The 21,740-nt window shown below is 43.9% G+C and overlaps 1 protein-coding gene across 1 annotated transcript; it reads right to left on the bottom strand.

Moving 5' to 3' along the window:
• Nucleotides 1–274: 274 nt before the first annotated feature.
• CSRNP1 (cysteine and serine rich nuclear protein 1) lies at nt 275–20,852 on the bottom strand. The gene is made up of 5 exons (XM_030550001.1): nt 20,663–20,852; nt 10,835–11,033; nt 7,696–7,955; nt 6,291–6,587; nt 275–4,380 (listed from the first exon to the last, which is right to left on the bottom strand). Exons 2-5 carry the CDS (start codon nt 11,007–11,009, stop codon nt 3,370–3,372), a joined length of 1,743 nt encoding a protein of 580 aa, XP_030405861.1. The 5' UTR covers nt 11,010–11,033; nt 20,663–20,852; the 3' UTR covers nt 275–3,369.
• Between the last annotated feature and the right edge of the window lie 888 nt (nt 20,853–21,740).

Below are 21,740 nucleotides of genomic sequence, written 5' to 3'. Positions count from 1 at the left end.
GAACATCAGTTAAGAATGCACCTTTTTTCCTAGTGAGGCTGTATATTAACACAAGGGTGTTATGAAGGCTAGTTAATATTTATACACTCTTCAAAGGACCTGCCATTATCTGCAAAGGCTTATCTAATTCTGGACTGTTTTAAGAAAGGTAAGAGATACTGTTGACCTGGGATCGGTAGCTTTTGCTCACAAACCTTTTGACTGGAATGAGTTAACACATTTCAGCAAACACTTGTACTGAAATAGCCAGGAAAAAAGGCAGGGCACTACCATATTCAAACAAAATTGTTTTATTGAGAGTGTAAATGGAAATTTCTTCATATTGCTTTGATGAAATGACAGACAGCAGCTGTAGACAAATATGCTTTTTTTTTTTTTTAAACAAATGAAAATGGATAAGGTAAAAATAAAGCTTTTTTCACTTGTACCTTTAAGCAACATAATCACAATATATACACACAAAGAAAGCTAAAATAAAGCTATGTTGAAACCAAAGCGTTTCAATCAATACATTAGATAATTACAGCTTGTGTCAATAAATACCCAGTTTTTAAACTGTTTAACAGGCAACTTTTTACACAGATACAGAGAGGAAAATATATATATTTACAGTTCAGTGCCCTGAAGAAGGGAGAAAAAGAATCAAATTTTTTTTTTGGCACCAACACAAATAAAATGAATAAATTATAGGAAAAAAATCCATGAAGGCAGGAATCTTTATCCCCATCGTTCACTTTTAAAATGATAGATATGCAGAGAAACCTAGGAATGTTCTAAAACAGAATCTTACATTAGTGCCAATAAATACAGAATGGTACCGGACACTGTCAGTATTTTTGATGCCGTCTGAAGAATAGAAACTACCACCAATTAGATAACTGAATGGGATTTTCAGAACAAAGGAAAATTCTTGAAATCCTCCATCTGCCAGTAGTTCACCTACAATGGCCCTCCTGCATGGCAGCCAAGTCCCATCCAGCAACTCTTGCTAGGTAAGACTTGTATGCAAGTGTACCATTGCTCTGCACAGCACAGTGCAGGGTACTCAGTGAGGGTTCCAGTGTGGAAGGAATGCTGGGGGCTCAGTCAGGGTAGCTGGGGCTCCAGGAGCGAAGATGCAGGCTGTCCCAGACAGGCCCAGTGGAGTCTGATGAAGTTAAATCAGACAGCACCAACGGACTCCTGAGCAATACAACCTGCAGCTATACAGAAACCCAGCTATTAGTCACAGCTGCAAAGGGTCACAGTTCAATTTGTCTTGTTATATGTCCATTTAAAAGTTGACCAGCTCAGTACAAGCAAAGATCTACAATGGACAAAATAGCTCTCCTGGTATGTGAGAATTTCCTAATTGCTGGTAGCTGTGAACAGCTTGCTGTGCCAATTAGAATACCAAATAATCATTTATTAACTAGCAGGTACAAACCATTGTAATCTCTACAGTCAGCTAGATTTATAGTTCAGCCAATGGAAGTGTTTTGCCTCAGCTTTTCATAAGGGTTTTTGTTTCAGCCTAAAATCAGTCAAACTGACACCATCTTTTCTTGCTTGGGAGTCTGCCTATGCTAGCCTAGTCAGCAAAGCAGACACCACGGGGTTACATTCAGAGTATGGGGTCACTACATGCACCACTTTTGTTTAAAACAGCTAGAGCTGGACGTTGAACTCAAGGTACACCAGGCTTTAAAAGGAACAAAATATGTCCCCCATTTGGCTATTGCTCAAGCACAGGTATCACTGTATCACATACAAGAATTTAATCTTTTAAACCTATTTTTAAAGCTGGTAGATTTATACCATGATACCGGGATATACAAACTAGACCAACACACACGAGTACTGTTGGCACAGGCACTTAGTGTACTGCTAAAATACAGATTATGTCCAAATATATGTAATGGCCAGTGACCTGTTTTCAGACTGATTTAAACACACGTGCCTAAGAAGGCCTCTGATACCCTTTAAAATACTATTTGATTTCTTATTTATTTTTTTTTTAAAAGATGCTCCAAATTATTCAGCTTTACTTTTTTATTTTAGGTTTTTCTAAAACGTATAAAAGCAATAAATAATCCAATACCTTTGTTTTCATCTAATTGACTTGCATCACTTTAGCTATAAAATGCATATAAATCGTCTGGCCCACTATGTTTTATAATGGTTAGACCCTTGACACTTCAGCGTACTAAGGAGCACTTAAATCGGGAGCATGAGCAGTGTTGCTATCATCTGCTTTGCTCTCAAAGTTCTACAGGCTGGAAAGGTCCCTCCTCATTACGTCTGCTGCTGCTAATGGTTCCTCTGCATATTCAGGCACCATAATAGATCATTATCGATCTGATGGCCAAATCCTTAGGCGATTAAATAAAATTATAAAATAATTTACGAAAAAAGTTTTTTTAAATATAGTTAGTTCATATTATTTCTTGAAGTTTAGGGGGGTTGTTTTCCATAGCAGAATTATGGACCTCACACAACATTGTATAATCCCATCCATGAAAGGATTTTTAGCTACCAAGAGGATGTTTTTAATTATGAAAAAACCCCAACCCCAACCCCCCCCTCCTCCCTCCCCCAACTTCACCTGGCTTAGGCTCTTTTAGAAATGTTATGCAAAGACGGAAAAGGTATCTGACCATCTCTAAAGTTAATACCTTTCTGCCTCTTTTAAAAAACAGTGTTGTCGTCTTTAGGATCTGTGCTGCTAAAGACTTTTATTGCACTTCCAGGTCATTAATAAACCACAGTGCTATTCATGTACTAAAAGGTAAAAAATAAATAAATACAGATATATTATGTAAAAAATATGATTGTACACATAATACATCTGAGGTATTACCAATTTAAATAAGGTTTCATGCTAGTTCAAGCTTCGGTGGCTATTTAAATTCTGGAATTTGCAATAAATAGGTGAAAATGATTATGGATCTAGTGTATGGATCTTTTCTGTAAACCTCTTCAGATTTAAACGTAAGAGCATGGCAGGCTCACTCTTATGCAAATCATTTTTCACAATAAATATGGATTCAAAAGTTGTTTTAAAAAGTTTCTGCAACACTGAATAGTTTCTAGAAGGGGCTGTTGTGTATGACTGGCAATGTTAACAAGGTGTATTTCTTAATAGGACTTTTTATACAAAACACAAGTAAATTCGTACTTGAAAGTCTTCTATTTTTTCCAAATTATGAAAGTTTATAAATTTTGCACAAACAGCAAGGGAACTGATTGTAGCTGCAGTATTTCAAAGTGTCTATGTTCTATAAAGACAAAAAATAATTTGTCCGCTTAGAAAGCTTTTTTGTAGTATTTTCTCCTTCAGTGAAAGTTTGCTCAGTACTTCAGTTTTAACTTCAGTTTTCCTTCTTTTTTTTAAACTTTCACTGTTTCCATTAGTGATGACTTAATGGCATCTTCTAAAAGCTGATTGTCTGTGAAAGGGACTGGGGTTTCTGGGACAGATTCAGACAAACCAATTAGAGACTCCAGGAAACAGGTGCTCTGGTCTCCTGCCTGGGGAAAGCCAGGAAAATTAGGCAACTGAAACTGCAATGCTGAAAAGTTATCAAGGTTCTCATATTCCTTTAACGAGTTATAAAGAGGTCCCAAGTTGTAGTCGGAAAATGACTGAAAAAGATCCAAGGAGTCAGAGGAAAGGCTGAGATCTGTGTAGCTCTTTGAGCACTGCTCTGCAGAGGATGACACGCAGCAAGAAAGCCCATCACAGTGTGTATCAGCAGTTTCGTCTAGAAAACAACCAGCATCCTGATTGGCATTTTCATCCAGGCATTCGGAGATGTTTGACAAATGGCCAGAGTACTTTCCAGTGCTGAGTTTTTCAGCAGTTGTATCACACTGGTCTTCAATGTTAGCACTAAAGAAGTCAGCAGGATGGAAACAGCTCAAGTTGTCTTGGCAATTATTACTGTTGTCTTCGATGTCAGAATCATTGAAGTGGAGTATTCTTGCCAGGCCGTCGTCATCAATATCAGACTGAGACTTATCTGACGGGACACTCTCGTACTGTTCTTCTGAATCCTCACTCTGAATGGATGAAATCGAAGAGTCTGTCATATCACTACTACAGCTATTCTCCCCAACAGTCTCCAGGTCCATGTTGAACTGAAAAGCTGGAGTCAATGGGACAGCTCTTTCCTCAAACACGTTTTTCCCTGCTGAACAGCCAAACTGATGGAGCCTGTCCCGGAATGATGATTCGGGTTCTACATTCCTTTCGCTGCTCTGCTGGTTCTTTTCCAGTTCCAGTTTCATGATGGTGTGGATGAAGTGAGTTTGCACTCTAGCCTGGTTAAATTCTATTCTCCCTTCCGTATTTCCACAGCCATCTTTTGTGCAGCCACAAGGGAACGAAGTGTGATCCATCTGCCAGGAAGCAAAGAAGACAACACTGTTAGACCTGGGAGATTCTACCTCTTCTTAGGTACTGTAAGGCACAGGGCCCGTAAACCCAGCATAATGTGAAAGAAAGTGACTGCAAGCTATGAGGAAACCCCAAAACTACAGCATAGCAAGAGCTATATAGCAGAAACAGCCTCTATTCAGTGATTCTGAGAAGCCATCTTCATAACAGGGCATACCAGCTAGCAGGCAAAAACAAAACGCTCTTTAGAAGAAGGATAGGTCTCATTACAACTTAAGACCAAAGGAGCTGAAAAGATCTAATGGGTAAAGCATATACCCTTTTAAAGGAAGTGTGTGTGTGGAAAATGTTGGACAAATAATATAAATAGGTATGTATTGATTATATCATATGCACATGTAACAAGAGCTATTGGGATAGTCACTGGGGACTGACTCCAGGACCCAGGCTGGTAATAAGCAGAGCTTCTACCGTCTGAAGTAAACGAGTAATTGCCGTAACTGGCACCTGTGGTCGATTCACCCTCTGAGGACCAGCCACTAGAGGGAGATGTGTAAAATGCACTGTACCGTATCAGAGGGGGTAGCTGTGTTAGTCTGGATCTGTAAAAGCAGCAAAGCGTCCTGTGGCACCTTACAGACTAACAGACATTTTGGAGCATGAGCTTTCGTGGGTGAATACCCACTTCATCAGATGCATGTAGTACACCCACGAAAGGTCATGCTCCAATACGTCTGTTAGTCTATAAGGTGACACAGGACTCTTTGCTGTACAGTAGGTTGCACACGCTCCACACACTTCTATCCCCACAGCCATGAAATATAATAAATTAACATTTCAAAATCCATGGAATATATCTCGCAGAACGTATTTCAAGAAGCAAGCAGCTCCAAGGAAAAACTGAACACGAATTCCTAAACGGAATTACACCAAGAGGGTGATACAGGCCAGCTCAGTCTGAAGTTACTTACAGGTAGAAACTTGAAGTTGGCACGCCAAACTCATCTCTTGGGTGTGGGAGTGTTTTTAAAAATGGAGGAGGACTCTGAAGATTGGGTGAAGCTACGCATGACATCACATGATGTAGACTGTCAGCCCAGCTTGACCTCACTTCAGCATTGGGATATAAACTCAGAAAAGCCAGGAAATCCAAAGGGACATGATCAAGCCCTAATGTGAGACCCAAACGCGTTTTTTTAAGTTTGTGGGCATGTGCCTCTGATGCAGCCCTCTGCTCTAACTGCCTGCTCGGTTTTGGCAAGCCAGTGGAACATTAAATATGCATCAGTCCTGCTTTAAGTGATCAGTATGGGAGTACAGTTTTGGTGGATTTGCAGAAACATGCAGAATAGAAGGGCCTTGGGACAAGCACATGAGTGCAAAGAAATGCAACACCCATTGGACATCCCAAGGTGGGGGCTGTCCAGCAGAGATCATGGAACTTTATCTATACTGTTACCCTCATTTTATCTTATGCTCTTGAGAGGCGTAAGAAGGGCCTAGTTTTCTATGCTCAGAAATAGGTCACAAAGATATGTATACATATACCATTTTTAAGGCAGGTAGCCAGAGCTCAGCCTGTCAATTTCAACAGCGTCCCTTTGACAGTTACCATTTTTTAAATTCAAGTGAGAATTAGTGCATTTTACAATCTGGCTTTGCAAGCAGGAGAACCTAATCTATACTGCGCTTGCTTCTTGCTAGCTAACCTTCCCTGGCTGCTTTTCCTTCTGCCTGCGTCAAGTCTGCAGATGCTGCCAAAAAGCCTGGCCGTGTACATAGTTCCAATCTGTGCAAGGACCCTTCTGATATTAAGTTTCAGCCTCGTCTCAGTCCCAGCCTCACTCACATATGTCCCTAATGGATGCAAGGCACGATGCACAGCCTGGGTGGCACAGCGACCAGCACGTACCTGACATTTAATGCCTGCTAAGCTACAGCTGCAGGTCTCTGGATCGCAGAACTCCTGGCAGTCACAGCCGCAGTCTTCACGGGACAGGCGGATGCTGTGCAGCTCCCGTTTCTCCTCTCTGTCGATCTTCTTCACCCCCATCGTTTTGAGCAGAGCACGTCTTTTTTTGGCAGGGTAGGGCTGTAGGAAGAAGCCGTCCTCCAGCTCCACATTGCTCACATCCACGTCATCGTCAGATATGTCCTCAGTAGTGAGCTGGCTGGCCTCCTCAGACTCTGCCGTGCCGTTCACAGTCAGCTGTGCCCAAAGAACAGGAACACAGAGTCAGTGCACCAAATACACTAAAGAAATGCATCTCAACCTAGCCAACAGGCCGCTGTACCAGCAAACACACACTTAGAACTAAGCCACAACAACAAATACATCCCTCCTCCCCTCCCTGGCTATTACTGCACCGTGCCTTTCCAAAATAGTGTCTGCCATGTGCCATGAAGAGATGGCTGTGGGAAGAATCAGAGAATAGTGACCTAAAACTGGTGACCATTAAGACCCAGAGGGGCAGAAACTAAAGGGAGGGAGGGAAAAGGTCTAATCCTGCTTCTGAAATGCAGCAGCTTTTTGGGTGGTGAGGCAGACACCTAGTAAACTGGTCAAGTAAGAAGAGGAACATTTTGGCCAAGGACACCAGGGCAAATCTTTACTCTTCTCAAGAGAGACGTGAGACGGCCACTGAGCATACAGGAACAAGGTCTCCTCTTGGTAAATTATATTAAATTAATGGAATTCAGTTTCTTTACTTTTGGAGAACAGAAGGGCTGAGCTGCTCATATCTGCATTTGAACACATGTTTCTAAAGAATCTGGATATGTCAAAACTGATACTTAGACCTCTGAGAGTCCCCTAATGGTAAAGTGGCCATAAACTAATCATAAGTAAGGCTGCGGTTTAGTCACGGAGGTCACCAATTCTGTGACTTCAGCCAGCCCTGGCTGGGAGCTGCAGGGTCCCCTGCTACCAGCGGTGGCAGGTGGCCTCCCACAACTCTCGGCCACCGCGGGTGAAAGAGGAAACGCCCGCTGCTCTTCACAGCCCCAGGTGGCCCGGAGACCACACACAGCTCTCCACTTGCGGAGGGGCAGGAGAGACCCCCAGAGCTCCCGAGTTCAGAGCCCGCAGCGGAGGGGGACCCTGGAGCTCCCAGCCCATCCACAGCTGCTCAGGCTTCTCATTTTATCATGGATATTTTTAGGAACAGTCAGGGACAGGTCACAGCTTCCGTAAATTTTTCATTATTGCCTGTGACCCATCTGTGACTTTTACTAAAAATATCCTTGACAAAATCTTTGCCTTAGTCATAAGGACCTGCACCAGCTAATGATAAATGATGCCACATGTTATTACTCACCTTCCATTTCAATGCCTCCAGCTTCTCCTCTTTTAACCGCTCCTTGAGTTTCTCCCGCCGAACGTTCTCCTGTTCCTTTGAAAATTCTGCCAGTGTAAACTGCTTGGACGAACTGTGCTTGCTCATCATCCCCAGGGTACAGCCACCCCGGCTAGGCACGCTGGTGAACCCCTGGCAGCGTGGAAAGTAAAACACAGTGACCTGGTCGAACTCCACATTGTTCTTCTTTAACCGTTTGGTTTTCTTCAGGATGGATGTAGCTAGAAAGACAGAAATGAAAAAAAGACACATGACATTCCTCTCCTATGAACAGATGAACATTAATGTTAACAGCTGCAAAACAGTGTAAGACTACATAAATCAACAAGTTAGTATTAGGCCAGTATCTCAGCAGACAGATCTAAAGTGCAATATGCAAACACATGTCAAGGCAGGTGAAGGTGGTGCAAGAAAACATAGCCAATATATTTCTGCTAGCAAAGAACACTGATCTGTCTTGCTAAGAAGCAACTGCTTTTCTCCTCCTCACATTGATTTCCTCAAGAGCATTTACATTTTCTTCAAGTATAGCAGAGCATAACAAAATGGTGTGTGTGTGTGAGTGAGAGAGAGAGAGAGAGATTTTAAACACCTCATGGTGTGTGTGTGAGAGAGAGAGAGATTTTAAACACCTCAGTGTCCTCTCTATATGCTGTTAGCATCACAGCTTTTAGGGTACTTTGCATTTACTCCTCAGATTCTCTTTTACAGACCCGCAAATAGTTTGCTTACTGCAGCTTATATGGGAGAGCACACAATTATCAACAGCTGCTTTTATGGTACTTCCTTTTGCAGCCACTGGGAGGAACTATGAATCTGTAGTTTATTCTCAGGAGACTAATTTGAGAGCAGCTGCAAAGATATTAATCTTTATACAGGTGATCCCAATATAAACATTGGCATCACAACACTCTGGTTTATCTTAAAACTGCTATAACATGCTTTATGTATTTAGAAAGTTTAAAATATAATCTCTCCAGAGATACCTCGTTTTACGTTGTCTAGTGTGAATATAAATATGTAACAGATCGGATTTACTAGTCTACAGGAGTAATTCCAGAATCACTCTGTTGCGCTGCACCTATCAAGACATGTAAAATGGAATGCAAAATTGTGGCAATATTGGTTTAAGGAATTACTTTTCCTGCAACATTGAACATGTTAGGAAGAAGAGGCAGCAAAAGACTAAATTAGCTCGTTTCCCCACTATCTCTGCTAGATTCTCATAGAAGGTGGATGAAGTCCTAGTGAGCAAAGAGATAATCAAATTTTAGAGCCCAAACCATTGACAATTATATAAGCAGACCTCACATGGCAGACGGAAAGTCTCCAGTTACTGGGGGGACAGCTCTTTGCAATGACAATGGCCTCCCATCTCACCCTCTCAGCTAAAACAGCAATTTAAAAAACTTTCCTTGTCTGTATATGAAAAGTTGCACCAGAATTTATTCTACATCTTTCCAACTATACTGGTACAATGTCCTAGTGCAGACACACTTAAAATGGGATAACCCTTGTTTACACTGGTTTAGCTTAAATCAGTAGTTTACCAAACCCTACTGTGCTAGGCACAGTATACACAGAGTAAGACAGTAAATGTCCTGAAGGAGCTTGGAATCTAACCACATGAGACAGAAGAATTATCCCCATTTTACAGATGGGAAACTGAGGCTGCAAAAAGATCCAGTGACTTGATCCAGCAAAGGGAATCACTGGCAGACTGTTCTGAACTCTGATCTCTGGATCCCAAAGCTAGATGTGAACCATCTCCTTCCTCCTCTGACCAGAACTACTATGTATATCGAATTGGAATGGCCAGCTACAAACTCAAAGGGTGTTTGCAGAAGTGAGGTGGGATCAGGTACCCCTGAAGCTTAGAGAAGTGCAGAACTGGAGTTAGTCATGCCCACTTTTAACAGTAAGCCTCATTTACCAACAGATAAACATTTCTTAGTTTAGTCTAAAGGAGCATTGGTGCAGCTATGTTAGCAGCTTCTGCTAAACACATCAGCAAAGCTTTCAAGCTCTCATACTGGTCATTGTCATCATTTTAATGACATCTTCTCACTCGGTATGGCATTTTTGTGTAGTCTTGGCTTAACCATTTAAAAATATTTATTCTTTACCAGAACACCCCATCCACAAAAAATAAAATGAATATAATTATACTTTGCTTCCCCTTCCCCCTCGTCCCCCCCACAAAAAAAATTTATTCTCATTCCTGACACTTTTTAATCAAGCCAGAGCATACAGAAAGTCCATTGTTATTTCACAAAACCCAGAGGACAAAAAAGAATGAGACTGTTTATTATTACAAGACTTCTAATGCCTTTCCAGACCAGCGCATGTTTGTGTATGTCTGCTAAGTGGACCTTAACTGCAAGATATTCGCAGGGCTCAAGAATAATTTCCTTGGTAAAGTTATTTCCCTTAGCTGAAGATTATGCGCATTGTAATTTTTGGATGACAAGTGAGGGAAGTTCTTATGTGTTTCCCCAAAGCAACCCAAACTGGTAGTAGCTGCTAGGAAAACAAAATAGCATTTGTCTGCACCAGCAATGTGTCAGATGTGTCACATTATGTGGCAAGTTCTCCAGTTTGCTTACAAAACCATTCTTAGTATTAACTAAGTAAGCCATTGGTTAATTACTTGTACCCTACTTTTTGTTTTTTTAAATGGGCACCTATAACTAACATTTAGGCCTCTAGCTGCCCATTTAGATACCCGAAGGTAGATTTAGGTATTTAACTTCAGGCTCCTAGCTTTGCAAATTAGGACCTCTATGCAAATTCATAGAGGCCCTAATTGTTATAAAATACAGGAGTAAACAGTTGCAGAAAACTAGCCTTAAAATGCAGGCTAAAGTAAATGGACCATATTTATAAAATTATATGCACTAGACTTCTTAGACTCATTCCATAGTTCACAATGAATAAATCAGTGTTTGCCAAGATCTTGGGAGTGACTATAATAACTATCCACAGTGATAGTGCCATGTTTTAAAAATCTGTTTGCAAAGTCTTTGCACATATGTGGACTCCATGAGAATACAGCCCCACTATCTGGATATAACAACATATACTGCCGTGGGATACTTACGAGTGAAACTGGAGGGTAAGGCAGTGCTGGGCTTGCTGTCTCCCGGAGAGTTTTCCTCGTCTGTTTCCCAACCTGACGAGGCCGAAGAAGAGGAGAAAGGGGAGCAAGAGGAAGAGGAGCAGTAGGTGGCATCATCCTCCAGTTCATCATACTTCCTTTTCAATACTCCACTCATGGTTATTCGGTATTTTTCATATAACTGAAAAATAAGGGAGAAAAGAAAAATACAGCATGAATGACAATGGATGTTTTTCACAAGGGGTGAAATTCGCTCCTGCGCAGGGAGCCAACACAAATACCAAATACCACTTAAGCCTTATTTTGAGGGCTTCACTGGCATTTCAGTGGCTTCTGTGCCAGCTCTCTGCACGTGGCTAAGATTTACCCCTATGCACCTAAAGATCAGAGGGAAAGATGTTTAGGCCACCTACCTATAAGTCACACATTTGCAGGGCTATTCCCTCACAACCTTAATAGGTGGTGGAGCACACCATGATTTCAGTTTCCACATCCATGAAAGCTGTCCCCTGATTTCTCCACCATAATAGGAACAGTTACTGCTTAAACTGCTATGGTTTTTGAACACATCCAAGCCTCTCCCCTAGGTTCACACACACACACACACACACACACACACACACACACACACACTCTGTCTCTCATTCATTCCATCAACAGAAATGTTAACAATAACTATTACATTTTGTGCAGTAAATCTTTTATGTTAACTCCTAACCCAAATCACTTATTAGGAATTTACAGCTCTAGCTTCTTGCTAATTACAAAAAGAAGCCAGTCTGTTGAGAACAATCCGTTGCCATGATTTACTTGCTTCAGTCCCCTGGGGGCTTATTAAATGAAGCACTGAAATACAAATATATCAAATGCAAGAAACAAACCTTCCTCTCAGTTTCTTTCAGGTTCAGCCCACTGTTCACTAAACCATGCGTTTATTTTGTGTTATATATCACACACAGTACCAATTAAAAGCAATAGAGCTAATTAAAAAAAAAAAAGTAATTCTGTACTTGAACAAAATTTAGAAATCCAGAAATTTCCTTTTCCAACTTTCAACCCACCAAACAACTTCACATTTAATCCTTTAGCATCTTTGGAATAAGAATTTCCTGCAACAAAAAGACACTGCACTTTGTATATAATATACTAACTGAATCATATCACTTACTCTACAGCTCAGAATGCACTGAGTCAGAACAGTCTTGGGGAGAATTCTGTTTGGACCAAAGACCTTTTCTCCCTATAAAACCCTAGATACAACAACCTGGATGCCTCTCTCTTTTGATAGAAATCACCACTGATCTATTTAGGTTTGAAGTGGGTGAGCATGTAACCAGACATCACAACAAGATTATTACTGGAAGAATGACTCACTATGATTCAAACCAGCGCATTTGTATATTTATCAGTAACAAACATGTGAGGCTACAAAATCATGACATCCCAGAGCTAGAGTTCAGAAACTTCCTTTGGCAAGGAAATAGGTGCAGTTTATGAGAATCACCCACTCTTACTGACGGAGGGATGACACAGTGGGGCTCCAGTCACTTGGCATGGCACAAGAACGGCTGCTTCTTAGTAAGCAATTTTAGCAGCCTACGAAACTAAGAGGCTATTATCAGAAAGTGTCGCTGAATGGTAAGAACGGAACTCGATCCCAAACACAGCTGACATGGGAAGCAAGACGAGCAGAAGGATGCTGCCCCCTTCTCTTTTCCAGACACCTTACAAAAAAGGTCGACAATTAAAATATAAAATGTCACAGTTTAAGATTCGTTAGAAAACATCTAGTGAATGAAGCTTGGTCACAGACACTAACAGTTACCAAGCTGCTTAGTACCAAGTTACACAGAACTTGAACTGCACGGAATTTAGGGATCTCACAAGATTGTTCCATTTAACATCCTTAATTCTAAAAAAAAAACCCCAAGGCATCCTTTAACGCCACACTGACTTAGAACACAAGGATGTGTTGGATATGTATTAAAAACAGGCTTGCAATCTTACGAAGCCCAGTGTTATACCTGGCTGCCAAAAACTCTCCTCTCCAAACCAAGGTTAGACTTTTCTATTAGCACACGTGTTTGTGACCATAATTGTATTACTACCTCTTTCCTTTGCATGTCTAGTCTGTTAATTCTTCTTTAAAAGCTCCTGCCAAGTGTGGGCACATGGCAAATAAATAAATAAATAAATAAATAAATAAATAAATAAATAAATGCATATTTCAAAACCTTTTCATGAGGAGATTTTAACATTTCAATGGCATTGCATAAGAATACTTAGCGCATCTATATAGCTCTTTACATCTTCAAAGCTCTATACAAACACTAATTAATTATGTTGACAAACAGCTTTCCATAAGACAATAGTCTCTAAAAGGTTAAAAATTGCCGGCTGTAATGGCCCTTTGGTTATAAGAAAGTTAATCATTTACTGCAGCGTAGCTGTTAGTGGGGCTTCAAAGGCACTAGGCTATGCAACTTTCTAATCTGAAGTTGGGTTCACTAAAGAGCATTTTTTATACAATATTTTCATACTAGGGAAAAACTAACTGTTTCCCCAGCCTCTTTTTACACCCTTTATTGACAGCTCTAACATGACAAGGAGACAGAACTAACATTGCAGGTGGTTTAGCCACAGTTTTTTTTTTGGCCTTAATCCAAAACAGATGGGAGGGTGGTGGATTTGGATATCTTCCATCAGTAACACCACATGTACTACCTGACACCTGGCTTAACCCCTTTGCTACTTTCCACTGAGCTCACCAATCCTATTCAGCAAGAACTCCCCAGTGACCACAGGGAAGCTTTGCTGTTAGTATAAATTCTCACTGTACTTATGTGCTTTCTCCCCCATTTTACAAAATGAACATGAACTCGGTAGCTTAAAAAACAACCACCACCCATCTTCTCAGGGTGGGGGTTGAAACAAGCTCTGTGCAGAAGTCTGTGGTTTTATTCAGCTCCGTTTTACAAGTCTCTTCCAATGATATCACTGGAAAATTAGGAGTGACTGAGCTAGTACTCAACTACTCCTTCCTCTATTGTTTGTTTGATTTCCCTCCTCCTACTTCAGAGCACTGGGGTGGTGGGGGAAGTAATTTAAAGCAGCCCCCGTCGTGTTAAGGAGTAATCACTCTTCACTCTCTCATGCCTCTGTGCTTGTGGACAGCTCATTTGTAAAGCATACATGTGTATGCAGCTTGGCAGCTGCTCCTTACGTCACAGTCACCTTCCACCCCAACATGCAGACTTTAGAGCTACATCATTTGCAAGGGATCCCACATTTTAAACAAACAGGCAGGAAAGTAACCCCTCTCTTTGCTTGTGCCATCTGAGCCAGCCCAATGGCTACTATGACAGATGTCAAGCAGCAAACACAGGAAACTTGTGGAATGGTCAAGGTCGCACTACAAAAAAGATAAATAAGGAAATAACATAGATCATGTCAAGCTCACTTAAAGCAAAACCCTGCCCCACCCCCCCGAACAATGTAAACTACTGCTTTGGAGGAGTGTTACCTTTGAAATCTGTGCTCACAGACCACCTATGCTGAAATCAGCCACAACCATCTTCCAACTCAGCCTGACCAACAGCCAAATTCTGGCCTCTCTTCCATCTCCCTGATTGCTCAGTCGCTAATCTGTGCCTCAAGAGATATGTTTGGCAGTTTGGTGGTACTGACAGGCTACCACTGGGCATAAAAGAGAACCAAAACCACAACAATTTCACTTGCTGGCAAAAAGGTGGCACGTTAGAAATATTGAAAGCAAAGGCTACAACAACATGCCTGGTTGCTTACAAGTTACATTTGTTTTTATTTCGTTTAATTGGCCTGTACATGCACTTCCAAGATGACACTCAAAGTTGGCTGGCCTAAATGGCTGTTGACAGTGGGCTCATTATAAAGTGGGAAAGTATCAATGTGAAAATCAACACTGACCAGAGAACACATGAATAAGGCACATACACTGGTCTGTTTATAAAGACACAGCAAATCATGTTACAGATAAACAGATGGCCTTAATGATTGTTGGACAGAAGCACAAAACCATGATCAAGGTAGGTTGTAATCTTGGATTACCTAATGGAATGAAGTCCAGTATAAAAGTTCTCACCATGCATAAGGTATTTTCCCCCAAGAGTGGGAAGAAGGAAAAAAAATGTATCACTTCTCTTCATAAGAATGAAGTGAGCTAAACATTTAGGGAAAAAATAACCCACTACAGCATGACAAAGTTATTTCAAATATTTTATTGCATTGTCAATGCATAAGTAGAGATCATGCAAACACAGTTCTTGATTAATGGCAAAAAGCTTTTACTGAAACTGCTCTCCCCCTTACCCAAAGCATTTTTCCCTTTTCTGTTTTTGATTTTAAGATGGAACATTTCCCCAGGTAGAGTTTTAAAAACTTTTTCATGAACTATACAGATACAGTGAAGCTGCATCCTCAGCGTCTGGTTGCACCCACCCAAAAAGAAAATCCTACAGAATAAACATTTGAGGTAAAGCCAATCACTTTTCTGTGAGAGCAGAATTCGGCCCAGGGATCTGAACACCACCTTGAAACTCTGATATCTCTTAGCCTGTTGAATGATCAGCCAACAAAACCTGAATGCCAATTTATGCCCAGTGAGGATATTTTAATTGCAGTAATTCCACAATTAAAAAATGTCTGTATCGGACATAAATATGCTTTTAAGAATAAGCCACCAAAACTACAGAGCAGCTTGAGAAAGGGTCCTATTCTTGCACTCTCAAAGTCTGCAAATACCATATACACTTTTTTTTAATACATAACCTGAAATAAAATAATCCCATCTCCCTTTTGGTTGCCAAAAAAGACATTCTGTTCTTGGCTAAGACTCCTTACTCATCTATTTTACTGAAAACAGCTTTTTGAACAAGTACATAATGCGATGGATGAAACCCGCAGGAATTCCACTAGCACCGCAACTCCCACTATCTTGGGAATACTTTCTAACAAATATTTAGCTCAGATGTGCATTCCTCTCTCTTTTTTTTGAGCATCAAACTTGGGGCAGAGAGGGGATGTCTAGTGGGGGAAGGGGAATTGAAACGGCTAAATCCTATTTCTGGCGCTCAGCAAGTCGCAAGGCAAAGCCCTAGTACACTGGAATGCAAGGAATTAATGTTTTAACTATCCTACTCTTGGACTACACGTAAACAGTAAATATTTCAAGTAATTTAGATTTAAGAAGATTTGGCATTTCTTTGGTCAACCAGAGGAAAAGCAACCAAAAACAATAGTGTTCCTTTAGTCTATTTATAACTAACCCTACAATAAATTATGTTTGCGTATGCAAGTTGCTGGTCGTTTTACTGCAGAATATAAACTATTTGCATTTTTACTTCATAGCTATTATATGCAATTGTACAATTGAAGGGTTGCAAGGTAATCAACCAAGTCAAACTACAGAAACTTCTTATACTAGATCCAGTTGCTGTAGGTTCTGCATTCACTAGTACCAGGTTGGACATCCATGCTTATAAAGAGCATCAGAAAGGACATCAGTCTGCAGTGACATTTTAAAGTTTGGTTTCATGTCTGAGGAGCTAATGCATGAAGGAATTCAAGATTTGTGCAAAAGTAAATTGAAGTGCAGCTCTACTCTGAAAAGCAACTTAGTAAAAATGTTGTTATGGACTTAAATATTTGTTTTTCAGTAACTTTCAGATCAAATCTGTTCCATTTACAAGTAAAAAGATGCCAGCTCTGCATGCAACCTGGAATCCGAAAGTCTAGGTGGGTTCTTTCTGGCTCATGGATCAATAACAACAAAGAGTCTGCAACTGGAAATTAGTTAGCAATTCTGTTGATCCATGAGTCAGATTAGAATACAGCTCTGTCCCCCAGGGCTATGGTGGGTCTGCACGTCTGACAAGAGCAAATATTAGTTTAAAAACACCACCATGTATTTTAGTTGGGAAGGACACTGAATACACTCACAGAGCAAGTCTGGAGTAAGACAGTGCAATTTTTACAGTCTCTCTTTAGACTAGGTGGCACTCATTTACATGCCTCTGTTGACTGCAGGTCAGATGACCCTGGTATCTAGCATTAACAAAAATTGGTGTAGAGCAGAGCTTTTAATTTAACCAACTGAATATCAGATATCTAAAAACAGAGGTGCTTTCACTGAAGCTTCTAGATTACTTAATAATCAGTATTCTCCTGGCATTGATTCACTGAGCATCCATTCATTTAACTATTTTAAATTTTCTGGATAGTTGAGTGGTTTCCATAGCACGCTGTTACATGCTCTCGCCTTATAATATCACCAGGTTTGATGTAGGCATTTTGAGGAAGCTACCATAAAAAGAACCACCCTATAAAGGAAAGTGCAAGAAAAAAGGTCGTCTCCCTCCCAGTTTCCTGCTCAAGCATGGAGTGAGAAGCAAGGGATAACCAGCCTCACAGACCGTATTCCAAGAAACACAAGCCTTGCTTTCCAGTTCAAACTAGATCATTTTAACCCAGCTGGGTACGGTTTCATAACCTTACTCTGGGTAAAAATAGACTTTGCCTACCACGCAACAGCAAAAACTGAACTAGTCAGTGCCACAGAATAAAAGTATGAATCAGTTTATAGTGCAAGTTTATTCCTATGCCAAAATATTTTTCATAGGAAGAACTTAAGAACTTTCTCTAACACTTTTCAAAAAGCCAAGCCTGTACTTTCCCCACCATGCCATTATCTCTTGTTCACAACTGGAAAGGTAAATAAAAACAGCAAAATACATAGGAGATTATCCAATTTGGCTGCTAAAAAATCAAACTTCCAGGTCTACTTGACAGGGATCTTACTATAACAAATATGAAAATACAGTGTGCACTTTGTCTAGGAAAATCCTCTATTTGATTACCCCTTATGAATAATTCACAACAGGTTTCCATATTTGTCCTCGAGTAGGTACACACTGTACATTACCTTTTCTCCTATGTGTGCACACTTTTCCTGCACTAAATTATTAAAAGGCTTGCCAGCAGCTGTATGGTCTATTAGAGTGAAACACATATCTACCAGATCCTAAAACAAACCTCCCAACCCTGATGGCTTCACTTAAAATTGCTTAGCAAAAGCCCCAGTTGTAAAATGTTAGACGACTAGTTAGTTCAATGCAACAAATAACTACACATTTACATTTGTAGATGGCTAGAAACATTTTCTGTTGATTCCAATGATCTTTTTAATTGGACATTTTACTAGGACATCATTACTTTAGAAAAAAGTTTTCATGCATATCAACCTTTTTCTAAGACTAGATTGTATAATGTGGGTGTGACATACAATCTAAAGAAAACCTGTTTGGTTTGAGGGGAAAAAATACACATTAATGAAACTTTACCATTTTAATCCAGGTATAAACTTGAAGAAAAGTCAGATTGTTTACTTAAAAAATTAAGACAAGAGCCACTGCTCTGGGAAGATGAAACTGATTTGCATACAGTTCACAGAAAAAGTCACAAGCTGTGGGGGTAAAAGTACCTTCCTGCCTGGTGTTTGGACAGCAGGACAATGCAGCTGATCAATTTGTCTCTAAACCAGTAGGTGTTGCTGTGGCAATGGAAAAATACTGTCAGTTTTGCAAATTTGGGTGTTATAACTATCAAGTGCCCCCATTTCTTCGAATATCAACAGAAAATTCAAACTGCAGCCTTTAAACATGGAGAGCATTAGGCTCTTTTTGTCAAGACAAAACTGACTGTAGCCACCAAAACGAAAAGTTATTCTCTACATTTACATTTATAGTGTGAAACCAGTTTGATGCATGAGCAGCATTAATATATCCCTAAGGAATGCCATATAATAAATGCTCTGGTTGCTTTTCTCCTGTTGCCACTGATGTGAGAATACTGAAGCTATTTCAGACACCACCTGGGCATCTAGAAACTACCCTGATTTTAATCGTGAGTCAAGGGCAGAAAACTACATCCAAAGGCATCTCCACTAGCTTGCCTACTGGGAAGGGATCTTATGCAGCGGTCTATATGACAGAATGGGAAACCTTCAGTTTAATTTCCTCAGTGGATGAAACGTTTGTGTCCGCCTGGGACCACGGAAGGAAGAGAAAAGCAGGCATCAAATTCTTTAAAAGCAATAGAAATCCCCTGCCTTGTTAATTTGCCCAGAGGGAATGTGCATTCCCTTCAGAGGAGATAGCCCAGCATGGAGCCAGAGATCATTATCTCTTTGGGGGCTGGGCTTCTTAATTAACTTCTTTTGAACTGATTTGGTGCCCATCACTCCAGGACATGGGCAGTGCAGCCGCTGTGAGCGAGACTCCGCAGCCAGAGGAACTTTTCCCAGCTACATGTTACTGACCACGGCCCTGGGGACACCAGCGCCTTCTACAACCGGGGCTCGGGTCATTGGGCAGGCACCGCGCTCCGCAGTCAGTATGAGGAGCAAGGGCCGGGACACCCCCCGCCCCCGGGGCAACCGGTAACGCTGGGCCCCATGACACCCCCCACCCCGGCGAGGGACCCTCGCGCGGCTGCACCAGTCCCCCGCCGCCATCTCGCACTGTGCTCCCCACCCCGACTGGAAGGGGGCGCTACCCCCCAACGCATTTCCTCTCGGGCCCCCACGCCAGCCCCCGGCACTGACCTGTGCCCCCCCCCTTTCCCATGCGAGGGCCCGAGCCGGCGCCCACTTTACGCCCCCTCCTCCCGGCTGCCAGGTCCCGCGTCTCGGCAGCGCCCCCGTCCGGCGACTCAGCTCCCCCTGCCGTGCGCCCACCTCCTGAGGCGCCCCCACTCCGTTCTCGGGTGCTTGCCCCCCCCCGGCTATCTGCGCCCCCCGCCCCCTCCAGTCCGCGGCGTCTCGGCTGCGCCCCCACCCGCTCCCCGCCCCCTCCAGTCCGGGGTGTCTCGGCTGCCCCCCCCCCCGCTCCCCGCCCCCTCCAGTCCGGGGTGTCTCGGCTGCCCCCCCCCGCTCCCCGCCCCCTCCAGTCCGGGGCGTCTCGGCTGCGCCCCCCAGCTCCCCGCCCCCTCGAGTCCGGGGCGTCTCGGCTGCGCCCCCCAGCTCCCCGCCCCCTCGAGTCCGGGGCGTCTCGGCTGCGCCCCCCAGCTCCCCGCCCCCTCGAGTCCGGGGCGTCTCGGCTGCGCCCCCCTGCTCCCCGCCCCCTCCAGTCCGGGGCATCTAGGCTGCCCCCCCCGCTCCCCGCCCCCTCCAGTCCGGGGCATCTAGGCTGCCCCCCCCCGCTCCCCGCCCCCTCCAGTCCGGGGCGTCTCGGCTGCGCCCCCCCCCGCTCCCCGCCCCCTCCAGTCCGGGGCGTCTCGGCTGCGCCCCCCCCAGCTCCCCGCCCCCTCGAGTCCGGGGCGTCTCGGCTGCCCCCCCCTGCTCCCCGCCCCCTCCAGTGCGCGGTGTCTTGGCTGAACCCCCGTCCTCCCCAGCCCCTCCAGTCCGGGGCGTCTCGGCTGCCCCCCCCCGCTCCCCGCCCCCTCCAGTCCCGGGCGTCTCGGCTGCGCCCCCCAGCTCCTCCAGTCCGGGGCGTCTCGGCTGCGCCCCCCTCCCCAGCTCCCCGCCCCCTCCAGTCCGGGGTGTCTCTGGTGCGCCCCCCTCCCCGGCTCCTCCCGCAGCGCCCCCTCTAGCCCTGGGTGCCCCCCTCCCGCTCCGGCACCTCTGCTGCTCCCCTTTCCTCTCCCCAAGAACTGCAGCTGCGCTGGAGCCAGCCCGAGCCCCGGAGACCTTCCCCCTCCCCAAAGTCACCCCGACCCCCCAGCCCCTCCAGGGCCAGGCACCGGCCCCCCGAGAGAGCAGCAGCCGGAGACACCTACCTGCGCCTGGGTTCCGGGGGCGGCGAGCGAGGGAGACGGAGGCGCGCCGAGCAGGCGCCAGCAGCCCCGGCGGATCGGCTCCGGGCTCCGCAGCTCGCAGGACGGAGCCTTCGCTCAGCCTCGCATCGTCTAGACGAGCGGCTGCTGCTGTGTCTGGAGCTGCGGAAGGACTGGCTGTGCCTGGCTCGGCTCTGCGCCTCCCTCCTCCTCCGGGCGCAGCAGCGCTGCCCTTTTTCGTCAGTGGAAAACTCCTGGGCGCTGACGCAGGCGGTGACAAGGGAGCCGGAGCCAGAGCCCTGCCTGCCTCCAGCCCACACTCTGCTTCCTGCCCCCTCCCTCGGCGCAGCCCGGGAGCAGAGCGAGTCCTACCTCCCCTCCAGGAGAGAAATTACAAGGAGCAGGGAAAGGGGAGAGAATGAGTCAGTGTCTGGCTGCTGGGAGAGGCCCCGACTGACATCAAGGGCTCCTGTGTTCAGGGGGACAACATGGTACACACCTAACAACAATCGGGGGGGGGAGGGCATCAGACTCAGGACTCCTGGGTTCTAGCTCAGATGCCCTTCCTGATTAACTGAGTGACCTTTGACTTCATGTCACCTAACAGAGCATTGGTTTGCCCATATGTGGAGAACTGGATATCCAGATGCTAGGTTCCCTTCTCTGTTGGTCCTGGGCAGTTGATGGCGGCTCCATGCCTCAGTTTCCCAGTCTGTCATGGGCAGGACAATTATACCTGTCCAACTTTGTAATAAAGGGTTCCAAGATCTATGTGGCTGAAAAATGCTAAGTGTTACGTCATACACTACATTTATAGTGATAGTCCTGATATTCGGGGATTTTTCTTATATAGGCTCCTATTACCCTGCATCCGACGCATGCATGCATCTGACGAAGTGGGTATTCACCCATGAAAGCTCATGCTCCAACACATCTGTTGTCTATAAGGGGCCACAGGACTCTTTGCTGCTTTTACAGATCCAGACTAACACGGCTACCCCTCTGATACTTATTACCCCACACTCCCCCCACCCCATCCTGATTTTTCACACTTACTATCTGGTCACCCTATTTGGGCACC

Source organism: Gopherus evgoodei, chromosome 2 (assembly GCF_007399415.2).
Source record: "Gopherus evgoodei ecotype Sinaloan lineage chromosome 2, rGopEvg1_v1.p, whole genome shotgun sequence".
Taxonomy (NCBI): domain Eukaryota; kingdom Metazoa; phylum Chordata; order Testudines; family Testudinidae; genus Gopherus; species Gopherus evgoodei.
Note: the sequence above shows the minus strand (reverse complement) of the source record. Positions and strands in the feature narration are given on the sequence as shown.

Bases quoted from the DNA above. Each gene is read 5' to 3' on its own strand.
- CSRNP1 (XM_030550001.1), bottom strand. From the start codon at position 11,009: ATGAGTGGAGTATTGAAAAGGAAGTATGATGAACTGGAGGATGATGCC. The intron at 6,588-7,695 runs GTGAGTAATAAC...CTTTGGGCACAG, and splicing joins TGGAGGCATTGAAATGGAAG to CTGACTGTGAACGGCACGGC. The intron at 4,381-6,290 runs GTACGTGCTGGT...GCTTCCTGGCAG, and splicing joins TAGCAGGCATTAAATGTCAG to ATGGATCACACTTCGTTCCC.